The following is a 13302-nucleotide window of genomic DNA, read 5'->3' as shown; positions in this document are numbered from 1 at the left end:
TCATTCACCAAGGTTCTAGATGCCCTGTTGCCCTTGTGAGGTAGTTATTAGCTCGGACTTCAAGCAATTTACAGGGCAAAAAAATTTTGAGCTGAAGGGTGAGGGAAAAACTAATGGGGCACGCTCCAGCAAAATCTGGGTCAATATTTTTTATCTTACAAATCTACATTATTATTCCGTTTTGAATAGATTCAATATTTTGTGATTGCTTAAAATAGCACGCTCTGTATTTTCCCCCATAGGTTAGACCTCCCAAATAGGGTTGTTGTGAATGCACTGATTACTGATGGTCTTTGGGTGTCCAGTAGAAACGTTGAGTTGGATTCGGCACATGTCTGCATCTTTACGTTACGACTGCAGAACAAATCTCTGGACATTTCGGACATCAGTTGTTGCTGAAGCCTTGATGCCATAATTTCATGCACAATATCTGGACATGTTAGTCAAACATTATTTCATTATAATTGTATATAATTTTTTTTGAAAACTCTTCAAAACATATTTGAGCATGAATATGATTTCTATTTTTACTGAAATTATTATGTTACATTATTTATTACATTATTGTCCTTCCCTTCTATTATAATCTCCTAGATGCTGCAATCTTGGCTATATTGCTTGGATTCTGAAATATGAATGCTCCAAATGCCAGTATTTAGAGACTTTGCATTTTCCGATGCTGCAAGTTATTTAAAACGACTTACAGAAGGAAAAAAAAGATTTAGAAAGAAGTAACGAATCTAAAGTGCTCCATAGCAAACTGATGAATAAATTAGAATACATCAAGTACATTTATAAACAGCTGAAACATGGTGCGAACTGATGAAATATTTAAAATACTAAAGTTAAAGGACGCCACACCCTTAAATAAAACTAAGTTCCTTATAAGCAGAGTCATTTTGTGTAAATAACCTTTACTGCTTGGGAGTGGTAGAGGACTCTATCAGGGGTGAGGTATTAATGAGCAGAAGTGACAGGTTGGGGTAGAAAGTTGGTGGCTTTGGCACTGCATCACAGGGCTCTCCCAGGTAGGTATCAGCTGTATGTTTGCAAAAGGCCCCAGCCTAAAATGCATCATCCTAAATGGATGCAGTTTTAATTTTAAGAATAAAGGTTTAGAATCAACTAAATTGTTGCACTGTTCCGAGGAAAATCCCTGTATGCTATTTTAAAAAAAATCTTGTTTGACCTTCACTGGCTAATGGCACACATTGTGTATTGCAAAAGTATAAGGCTACTGAAATAGTTTTAAAGTTTCTTTTATTTTGCAATTGAAATCTAAATATGCCACTTTGAGTGAGACTGATATTTTTGAAAGATGTGCCCAGTATCTAGGACTGAAGCAATTGTAGAATGCGCATTGGGATTTGGGTTACCAAAAAAACAGAGGAATGTTGGGTGTACAAACCTGAAATGTGAACAACTTACTTAGTTCACTAATTCCTATTGTGTATATTGTGTATGATGTGTCTCAGATAAATATTGTAAAATATGTTGAAAAAATTGAAAAAAGAGTAAGCAAATATCCTGTTAGAAAGCATACTTAACATTGCAGAAGATACATGTAGCAGTGATGCGTTGTGATTGCCTGACAAACGAAGCTTTCGGGTGTTGCTATAGTGATGGAGAACAGGAGATTAGTGCAGTTATACTGGTTTACATTCAGCATATAGTAGTTTAAAAGACTGTCCCTTTGTCTGTGTGTAGGTATGTTAGCTGATGTGTCACAATACTTAAAAAGTAGTGCTGGTTTTAAAAAATATATAAATTACTGCTTTAGAATTTGCATATTTTAGCCAATTATTGACTAGAAGAATTTTTTTTTGGTTTGGGAGGGAAATCAATTTTTAAGAGAAGTTATACTTTTTTGTATTTTTGATATCTATTTTAAATTTTGATTGGAGAAGCTAACAAAAAGGAATGAATTGGTAATATTTTTAACAAGCATTTAAAGTTTAGTATGTTATCTGCCAATATAGGAACATAGGAACAGGAGTAGGCCCCTCGTGCCTGCTCCGCCATTTGATAAGATCATGGCTGATCTGTGATCTAACTCCATATACCCGCCTTTGGCCCATATCCCTTAATACCTTTGATTGTCAAAAAGCTATCCATCTCAGATTTAAATTTAGCAATTGAGCTAGTATCAATTGCCATTTGCGGAAGAGCGTTCCAAACTTCTACCACCCTTTGTGTGTAGAAATGTTTTCTAATCTCGCTCCTGAAAGGTCTGGCTCTAATTTTTAGACTGTGCCCCCTACTCTTAGAATCCCCAACCAGCGGAAATAGTTTCTCTCTATCCACCCTATCTGTTCCCCTTAATATCTTATAAACTTCGATCAGATCACCCCTTAACCTTCTAAATTCCAGAGAATACAACCCCAATTTGTGTCATCTCTCCTCGTAACTTAACCCTTGAAGTCCGGGTATCATTCTAGTAAACCTACGCTGCACTCCCTCCAAAGCCAATATGTCCTTCCGAAGGTACGGTGCCCAGAACTGCTCATAGTACTCCAGGTGCGGTCCAACCAGGGTTTTGTATAGCTGCAGCATAACTTCTGCCCCCTTGTACTCTAGTCCTCTAGATATGAAGGCCAGCATTCCATTAGCATTATTGATTATTTTCTGCACCTGTTCATGACACTTCAATGATCTATGTACCTGAACCCCTAAGTCCCTTTGGACATCCACAGTTTTTAACTTTTTACCATTTAGAAAGTACCCTGTTCTATCCTTTTTTGATCCAAAGTGGATGACCTCACATTTGTCTACATTGAATTCCATTTGCCACAGTTTTGCCCATTCACCTAATCTATCAATATCGCTTTGTAACTTTATGTTTTCATCTACACTGCTTACAATGGCACCAATCTTTGTGTCATCGGCAAACTTCGTTATGAGACTTTCTATGCCTTAATCCAAGTCGTTAATAAATATTGTGAATAATTGAGGCCCCAAGACAGATCCCTGCGGGACTCACTAGTCACATCCTGCCAATGTGAGTACCTACCCATTATCCCTACTCTCTGTCGCCTTTCGCTCAGCCAACTTCCTAACCAAGTCCGTACTTTTCCCTCGATTCCATGGGCTTCTATCTTAGCAAATGATTGGCAAATTTCAAATGACATAAAAAAGCAAGTAGTAAGATTCTTGATTTGCTAAACTTCCTCACTAAATTATATATTATAATAGTTTACCACCTTGCAACCTAATTCATTGTGGTGTTGACCAGTCCTTTCTGCTCTTATCAACTATGCTTTATAATGTAGGTAATTACTGGAAGGCAGCTGACTGTTGGTTTAGTGAAACCCAATTGTCCTCCCTCCCAGCTGTTGGTTAATAAAGAGTAGTTAAACACATCTGTTTCAACAGCTGGCAATTAGATGAATCTCTTTTATAGCTTTTTAAAAAAAAAATCATCCGATCCTTGAAATGCTATGTAGGTGCAATTACACTGTTAATTTCACACTGTGCACTTTCTGTGCTCACTTGGTTTTGAACACCAATCCTTTTGATTGATGTAGCGGGGGAACATTTTTGTACAATTACCTTTTAATCATCATAATTTGCATATATATAAATCAATGAAGTCATTTGTAGGACAGCAGTCTGCAGTAACACAGTGGGTAACAGCGAGTGGTTCAGATGGTAAACAGCAAGACTGAAGCTCAAACTGTTGTGACATCTGAGATTAGATAAACTACTGCCTTGGAACACACTGCAAACCGTTTCAAGGAATTGATTTCACTAAGATCAATCGGTCATTAAAAGTTCAATAGTTAATGACGGGTAATCGCACTAACGCGGTGTGAACAGCTGCTGAACTGCTCGAAATAGCTGGCCCACTTAATACGGTTAAACGACGCCTTTGTAATTGACACCAATGACAATGGCTAGTGCCATTTACCTGATGTAGGTGGCTATCTGGGAGAAACGGGGGGACGATGTAAGTGGTGGGGACTGTATATAATGTGTGTGTCTGCGTTCTTGTATGTCTGGTCTGCTCGCTGGTTTTGTGATTATCAGTATGACATGGCATTTCTGATTTTCGAAGCAATGTTTTATGATTACAAGTTCATATATTTCTATTTAAATGTTTGATACAAAAAAGCCCCCTTGTATTCTACTTTAAGTGCTATAGCTGAATAGTCGCAACATAGGATAGGCTACTCTTGTTTTAAAAGTAGCCCAAAACCAATTAATGCTTCTTTTAGTGTAAACTAATGCACAAGGATGGCAGTTTATAGTGTTGTATAATATGCAGCGCAGCAAATATTTGTGTACAGTCCATTGAATTTAAGCAAACAATAAATAGCCAGTATGAATGCATATTGCAGTGAAACTAGAATAAATAAATAAAAACAGAAAATGATCGAGAAGCTCTGCAAGTCAGGCAGCATCTGTGGAGAGAGAAACAGAGTTAATGTTTCAGGTCAAAGACCTTTTGTCAGAACTGGAAGATGTTAAAATGTTAACGTTTTTAAGCAAGTACAGAGCCAGGGAAAGGGGGAGGGGAAGAAAGAACAAACGGGAAGGTCTGTGATAGGCTAAAGGGCAGGAGTGATTAAATGACAAAGGGGATGATGGTGCAAAGAAACTCTGTTTCTTTTTCCACAGATGCTGCCTGACTTGCTGAGCTTCTCCAGCATTTTCTGTTTTTATTTCAGATTTCCAGCATCTGGAGCTTTTGATGTAGTGAAACTAGATAAATGTTATCATTTGCAGGCTCAACTACTAACAACACAGAAAGAAAGGGACAGTGTATTTCAGCAATGTAAGAAACAAGATGAAGAAATTCAGACACTCCGGCTTTATTACAGGTAAGCTGCACCTGTTTATCTTTTTTAATTGATTGGGGGCAACATGCTACAGACAGAGCTAAGCGATTCCACAACCAACGGATCAGATCAAAGCTCCGCAGTCCTGCCACACCCAGTCGTGAATGGTGGTGGACAATTAAACAACTAACGGGAGGAGGAGGCTCTGTAAACATCCCCATCCTCAATGATGGTGGAGTCCAGCACGTGAGTGCAAAAGACAAGGCTGAAGCGTTTGCAACCATCTTCAGCCAGAAGTGCAGAGTGGATGATCCATCTCGGCCTCCTCCCAATATCCCCACCATCACAGAAGCCAGCCTTCAGCCAATTCAATTCACTCCATGTGATATCAAGAAACGGCTGAGTGCACTGGATACAGCAAAGGCTATGGGCCCCGACAACATCCCGGCTGTAGTGCTGGAGACTTGTGCTCCAGAACTAGCCGCGCCTCTAGCCAAGCTGTTCCAGTACAGCTACAACACTGGCATCTACCCGACAATGTGGAAAATTACCCAGGTATGTCCTGTCCACAAAAAGCAGGACAAATCCAATCCAGCCAATTACCGCCCCATCAGTCTACTCTCAATCATCAGCAAAGTGATGGAAAGTGTCATCAACAGTGCTATCAAGCGGCACTTACTCACCAATAACCTGCTCACCGATGCTCAGTTTGGGTTCCGCCAGGACCACTCGGCTCCAGACCTCATTACAGCCTTGATCCAAACATGGACAAAAGAGCTGAATTCCAGAGGTGAGGTGAGAGTGACTGCCCTTGACATCAAGGCAGCATTTGACCGAGTGTGGCACCAAGGAGCCATCGTAAAATTGAAGTCAATGGGAATCGGGGAAAACTCTCCAGTGGCTGGAGTCATACCTAGCACAAAGGAAGATGGTAGTGGTTGTTGGAGGCCAATCATCTCAGCCCCAGCACATTGCTGCAGGAGTTCCTCAGGGCAGTGTCCGAGGCCCAACCATCTTCAGCTGCTTCATCAATGACCTTCCCTCCATCATAAGGTCAGAAATGGGGATGTTCACTGATGATTGCACAGTGTTCAGTTCCATTCACAACCCCTCAGATAATGAAGCAGTCCGAGCCCGCATGCAGCAAGACCTGGACAACATCCAGGCTTGGGCTGATAAGTGGCAAATAACATTCGCGCCAGACAAGTGCCAGGCAATGACCATCTCCAACAAGAGAGAGTCTAACCACCTCCCATTGACAATCAACGGCATTACCATCACCAAATCCCCCACCATCAACATCCTGGGGGTCACCATTGACCAGAAACTTAACTGGACCAGCCATATAAATACTGTGGCTACAAGAGCAGGTCAGAGGCTGGGTATTCTGCGGCGAGTGACTCACCTCCTGACTCCCCAAAGTCTTTCCACCATCTACAAGGCACAAGTCAGGAGTTTGATGGAATACTCTCCACTTGCCTGGATGAGTGCAGCTCCAACAACACTCAAGAAGCTCAACACCATCCAGGACAAAGCAGCCCACTCGATTGGCACCCCATCCACCACCCTAAACTTTCACTCCCTTCACCACCGGCACACCGTGGCTGCAGTGTGTACCATCCACAGGATGCACTGCAGCAACTCGCCAAAGCTCCTTCGACAGCACCTCCCAAACCCGCGACCTTTACCACCTAGAAGGACAAGGGCAGCAGGCACATGGGAACAACACCACCTGCATATTCCCCTCCAAGTCACACACCATCCCGACTTAGAAATTTATCGCCTTTCCTTCATCGTCGCTTGGTCAAAATCCTGGAACTCCCTTCCTAACAGCACTGTGGGAGAACCTTCACCACACGGACTGCAGTGGTTCAAGAAGGTGGCTCACCACCACCTTCTCAAGGGCAATTAGGGGATGGGCAATAAATGCTGGCCTAGCCAGCGACGCCCACATCCCATGAACTAATAAAAAAAAATTTAACATTTTCCTTCAATTTTAAATGCTTGCCAATGTAACTATGCTAGTTTGAGGTATATAATCAATTAGTTGTAATCTGTTTATATTGTTTTTCAGTCAAATGTTATTTCTAAACTACTGTTTGAACATTCAGATTACCATTTGATTTATGGATTCATAACCGTATTTCTTTTAAAAATACATATTTAACAGGCACATTCAAGTGCTGTTCAGTGTAAAATGTTTTATGTGAATTAATTACATGAACCTTTCTCTAATAAGCATCCAATATTTGGAGGGAATATGGTACTGAAAACCTTAACTTTGACACAACCTGCATTTATTTAGCACCTCTAACACAGTAAGACGTGCCACTGCGCTTCACAGGAGCATTATCAAACAAAATTTGACACCGAGCTACACGGAGATATTAGGACAGGCTTGGTCAAAGAGGTAAGTTTTAAGGAGCATCTTAAAGGAGGAGAGAGAGTTAGAGAGCCGGAGAGGATTAGGGAGGGAATTCCAAAACTTAGAGCCTAGGCAGCTGAAGGCACGGCCGCCAATGGTGGAGCGATTAAAATCCGGGATGCACAAAAGGCCAGAATTGTAGGAGCACAGAGATTTCGGAGGGTTGTAGGGCTGGAGGAGGTTACAGAGACAGGGAAGGAAAAGACCATGGAGAGATTTGAATATATGGATGAGAATTTTAAATTTGAGGTGTTGCTAAACCAGGAGCCAATGTGGGTCAGCGAGCACAGGGATGATGGGTGAGCAGGACTTGGTGCGAGTTAGTATACGGGCAGCAGAATTTTGGTTGAGCTGAAGTTTACGGAGAGTGGTGGGTGAGAAGGTAGCCAAGAAAATATTGCAATAGTCAAGTCTGGAGGTAACAAAGGCATTGATGATGCAGTCCTGAAGTAAGGAAGAGCTCTGAAACAGAAAGAAGGGGTCGGAGGGGAGAAGAAAGAGTGTAAGGAAGCAATTATCTGTTTCATGCAAGAACCAAAGTGTCATTGTGTAAAAGTATTAACATTAATCTAACATAAGGACAAGTGTACAATTTTTTTTAGTATTTTAAGAAAAGTAGGAAAAGATTTCATAAGTGTTGCTGCTTCTTCTCCGTAGTCCAAAAGCAAAATGTAGGTCAGAGTTTTTATGTTCCTCACCTCATCCTCTAAAAGTTGGCAAGCTCTAGTGGATACAATATGGATGATGTTTTTGAAGATTCTTGTAGCTATTAGGTTGATGTACAGGTACAGTGTGAGGAAGTAGGTATTGCTGTAGATAATATTTTTATCAACTTCATTTAAAAAAAAAGGATGGAAGAATATTTGCACTGATAAAGAAACTGTGAAATGCAAACCTGAATATTGTACAACAATTCACATTTATGTGATACCTTTCATATAATGAAGCATCCCAAGCTGCTTTACAGGGAGCATGGTGATCATCAAGGAAGTAGTCGAAGATTTAGGCGAAATGATCATAGGCACAGTCCAAGAAGTAAGTTTTGAAGAGGATTTTCAAATAGAAAGAGAGACAGCAAGTTTAGCCCAACATCTGTAAAGTGCTAGAGAGCATTATTCTGGTTGCTAACAGTCGAAAGAGGCCATAAGGAGCAGTCAGCATGGATTTGGAAGCAGTAAATCATGTCTCACTAATCGAATGGAACTTTTTGAGGAGTTAGGTAACATAGTGGATGAGGGCTATCCAGTGAATATAATTTACTTGGACCTTCAGAAGGCAATTGCTATAAGACTTTTTAGGAAAGTTAAAGCTTATGAATAAATGGCAGATTAGCTGGATTAAAAACTGGCCTACTGAGAGTATAAGGTGGTGACAAATGGAAAAAGCTCTGTCAACTTCCACAGAGGAGAGTTGTTCTTGTAGTTATATTATTAAACTTATTGATCAGACCAAGCTATACAGCAAAATGACAAATATTAGGGAGATAAACAGCATTCAAAAAAATTTGCACCAATTTGCAAATGGTCCAAGTAAGGGCAGTTGGATTTTAATGTGGATAAATTTAAGCGAATGCACATTGGAATATGAAACTGAATTCCTTATTTCCTCTCTCTTCTCCCTCACCCCCCCCCTGCCCTTTTTATATATTCTCTCTCTCTCTCTCACTCACACACACACACTCCCCAGTATTCTTCTGAAGATGCCTACTCATGTAGAGATACAATTCCACACATGCCAGCAGCTTAACCAATAGCTTACCAAGTGACTAGATAGTGCCAGCAGGCTATTTACCAGAGGGAATCATAACTGAGCCAGATGCTGCCCTCATCCAAATTCCACTCAATTCTCCAGCAAGATCAAAGATGTGAAATTTGATTCTCCCCCCGCCCCCCACCATTGCCAAAGGGTGCTGAGATGAACTGTAGATCCCCTGCTGCCCTAGGTTAGAGCAGCTTATTGAGTTTCGACCGGGGATTGAACTGAGATCTTCATAGTCTCTGACTTTTACTATAACATTTGTAAACAATTTTACAACACCAAGTTATAGTCCAACAAATTTATTTTAAATTCCACAAGCTTTCGGAGGCTTCCTCCATCCTCAGGTGTATGGTGTAGAAATGAAATTTTCGAATCCTTCGCATTTGAAAATCACAGAACAATGCCTGGTGATTACTGCCCGTTGCCAAGGCAATCACAGTGAGCTGACAATGAGGTGTCACCTAAAAGGCCACCGAATATACAAACCCCCAAAAAAAAAGAGAGAGAGAGAGAGAGAGAGAAGGAAGACAGTCAATGACCCGTTATATTAAAAACAGATAACATTTGTTCGCTGGTGGGGTTACATGTAGTGTGACATGAACCCAAGATCCCGGTTGAGGCCGTCCTCATGGGTGCGGAACTTGGCTATCAATTTCTGCTCGACAATTTTGCATTGTCGTGTGTCTCGAAGGCTGCCTTGGAGTATGCTTACCCGAAGGTCGGTGGCTAAATGTCCATGACTGCTGAAATGTTCCCCGACAGGGAGAGAACCCTCCTGTTTGGCGATTGTTGCACAGTGTCCGTTCATCCGTTGTCGCAGCGTTTGCATGGTCTCGCCAATGTACCATGCTCTGGGGCATCCTTTCCTGCAACGTATGAGGTAGACAACGTTGGCCGAGTCACAGGAGTATGAACCGTGCACCTGGTGGGTGGTGTCCTCTCGTGTGATGGTGGTATCTGTGTCGATGATCTGGCATGTTTTGCAGAGGTTACCGTGACAGGGTTGTGTGGTGTCGTGGACGCTGTTCTCCTGAAAGCTGGGTAATTTGCTGCGAACGATGGTTTGTTTGAGGATGGGTGGCTGTTTAAAGGCGAGTAGTGGAGGTGTGAGGATGGCCATAGCGAGGTGTTTGTCCTCATTGATGACATGTTGAAGGCTGTGGAGAACATGGCGTAGTTTCTCCGCTCCGGGGAAGTACTGGACGACGAAGGGTACTCTGTTGGTTGTGTCCCGTGATAGTCTTCTGAGGAGGTCTATGCGATTTTTCGCTGTGGCCCGTCGGAACTGTCGATCGATGAGTCGAGCATTATATCCCGTTCTTACTAGGGCGTCTTTCAGCGTCTGTAGGTGTCCATCGCGTTCCTCCTCGTCTGAGCAGACCCTGTGTATTCGCAGGGCCTGTCCATAGGGGATGGCCTCTTTGACGTGGTTGGGGTGGAAGCTGGAAAAGTGGAGCATCGTGAGGTTGTCCGTGGGCTTGCGGTAGAGTGAGGTGCTGAGGTGCCCATCTTTGATGGAGATTCGTGTGTCCAAGAAAGAAACTGATTCTGAGGAGTAGTCCATGGTGAGCTTGATGGTGGGATGGAACTTGTTGATGTTATCGTGTAGTCTCTTGAGTGATTCCTTACCGTGGGTCCATAGAAAGAAAATGTCGTCGATGTATCTGGTGTATAGTGTTGGTTGGAGGTCCTGTGCAGTGAAGAAGTCCCGCTCGAACTTGTGCATGAAAATGTTGGCGTATTGGGGTGCGAATTTGGTCCCCATGGCTGTTCCGTGTGTTTGGGTAAAGAACTGGTTATTGAAGGTGAAGACATTGTGATCCAGGATGAAGCGGATGAGTTGTTGGATGGGGTCTGGAGATTGGTTGTTGTTGGTGTTGAGTATTGATGCTGTCGCAGCGATGACGTCATCGCGGGGGATACTGGTGTAGAGTGCCGAGACGTCCATCGTGGTGAGAAGTGTTCCTGGTTCAACAGGTCCGTGGGTACTGAGTTTTTGTAGAAAGTCTGTAGTGTCGCGACAGAAGCTGGGGGTTCCCTGCACGATGGGTTTCAGGATGCCCTCGATGTATCCAGAGAGGTTCTCACACAGGGTTCCGTTGCCTGATACGATAGGACGTCAGGGTGTGTTGGCTTTGTGTATCTTTGGGAGGCAGTAGAAGTCTCCCACGCGGTGAGTGCGTAGGATGTTTTGAAGGTCTGGATCGAAGGTCTTGATCAGTTTGTTGAGCTGATGGGTGTGTTCTTTGGTCGGGTCTATGGACCCACGGTGAGGAATCACTAAAGAGACTACACGATAACATCAACAAGTTCCATCCCACCATCAAGCTCACCATGGACTACTCCTCAGAATCAGTTTCTTTCTTGGATACACGAATCTCCATCAAAGATGGGCACCTCAGCACCTCACTCTACCACAAGCCCACGGACAACCTCACGATGCTCCACTTTTCCAGCTTCCACCCTAACCACGTCAAAGAGGCCATCCCCTATGGACAGGCCCTGCGAATACACAGGGTCTGCTCAGACGAGGAGGAACGCGATGGACACCTACAGACGCTGAAAGACACCCTAGTAAGAACGGGATATGATGCTCGACTCATCGATCGACAGTTCCGACGGGCCACAGCGAAAAATCGCGTAGACCTCCTCAGAAGACTAACACGGGACGCAACCAACAGAGTACCCTTCGTCGTCCAGTACTTCCCCGGAGCGGAGAAACTACGCCATGTTCTCCACAGCCTTCAACATGTCATCAATGATGACGAACACCACGCTATGGCCAACCCCACACCTCCACTACTCGCCTTTAAACAGCCACCCAACCTCAAACAAACCATCGCTCGCAGCAAATTACCCAGCTTTCAGGAGAACAGCGTCCACGACACCACACAACCCTGCCACGGTAACCTCTGCAAGACATGCCAGATCATCGACACAGATACCACCATCACACGAGAGGACACCACCCACCAGGTGCACGGTTCATACTCCTGTGACTCGGCCAACGTTGTCTACCTCATACGTTGCAGGAAAGGATGCCCCAGAGCATGGTACATTGGCGAGACCATGCAGACGCTGCGACAACGGATGAACGGACACCGCGCAACAATCGCCAAACAGGAGGGTTCTCTCCCCGTCGGGGAACACTTCAGCAGTCATGGACATCCAGCCACCGACCTTCGGGTAAGCATACTCCAAGGCGGCCTTCGAGACACACGACAACGCAAAATCGTCGAGCAGAAATTGATAGCCAAGTTCCGCACCCATGAGGACGGCCTCAACCGGGATCTTGGGTTCATGTCACGCTACACGTTACCCCACCAGCGAACAAATGTTATCTGTTTTTAATATAACGGGTCATTGACTGTCTTCCTTCTCTCTCTCTCTCTCTCTTTTTTTTGGGGGGTTTGTATATTCGGTGGTCTTTTAGGTGACACCTCTCTGTCTGCTCACTGTGATTGCCTTGGCAACGGGCAGTAATCACCAGACATTTTTCTGTGATTTTCAAATGCGAAGGATTCGAAAATTTCATTTCCACACCATTCACCTGAGGAAGGAGGAAGCCTCCAAAAGCTTGTGGAATTTAAAATAAATTTGTTGGACTATAACTTGGTGTTGTAAAATTGTTTACAATTGTCAACCCCAGTCCATCACCGGCATCTCCACATCATTACTATAACATTGGCAATGAATTAATCCACTGGTCCATTCTTCCACGCTTTGATTCAGTTTGCTCTAACAGTGTATGGATAGTCAGGAAGAAATTTGAGCAAGCATCCATATTTTTCAAATCAACCAACGGTGACACCAATGGGGCTTATTTACTCCAGTACAGATTTGGAATTTGAACAGGTCACATCATATGCTGTGGCAAAAAGAGATCTGATTTACTTTTACAAGTATAAATGAGGTATAAGATGCTAGGTTGTTTGGAGATAGAAATTGAGGATAACTTTAAACAAAAATGAAGTGTGCATGTAATAATGTGAATTATATGAATTTTCCCAGTGATAAATACTGCAGATGTCCTTTAGCAACATCTGTGTTTTTGAGATTATTGTTTGTGTACAGTAATAAACAATGAATATAGGATAATAACGGATATTCAATTCATGCAGGAAAATGTGCAGATCCAGTATTTAGACTACTGCCATATGTATCACTTATTTAGCAGCTTGGACTTCAGGAAGATGAAGGCCCATTCAGTAAGAGCTTGAAAAACATGATGGAAAATTAATGGTATCTCACTAGTGTCCCTCATTACTGAAAGTTTTCAAATGCTTCAAAGTTGTAAGAACATTACAAGTTTATAATTGGCCTCCACCTCCTTTCTTCACC

The 13302-nt window shown here is 42.9% G+C and overlaps 1 protein-coding gene across 11 annotated transcripts in view; it reads left to right on the top strand.

The window, feature by feature from the left end:
- Nucleotides 1–13302, top strand: part of mipol1 (mirror-image polydactyly 1) — a 288620-nt gene that overhangs the window by 214845 nt on the left and 60473 nt on the right. For all 11 annotated transcript variants that reach the window (XM_067991462.1, XM_067991458.1, XM_067991457.1 and 8 more), the window contains one exon: nucleotides 4726–4820. In XM_067991462.1, coding sequence (XP_067847563.1) covers nucleotides 4726–4820 — 95 coding nt within the window. The remainder of the gene's footprint in view (nucleotides 1–4725; nucleotides 4821–13302) is intronic.

The sequence above is a fragment of the Heptranchias perlo genome, chromosome 10 (assembly GCF_035084215.1).
Source record: "Heptranchias perlo isolate sHepPer1 chromosome 10, sHepPer1.hap1, whole genome shotgun sequence".
Classification (NCBI taxonomy): Eukaryota; Metazoa; Chordata; class Chondrichthyes; order Hexanchiformes; family Hexanchidae; genus Heptranchias; species Heptranchias perlo.
The sequence above is the reverse complement of the archived record's forward strand: the minus strand, read 5'-3'. Positions and strand labels throughout refer to the sequence as shown.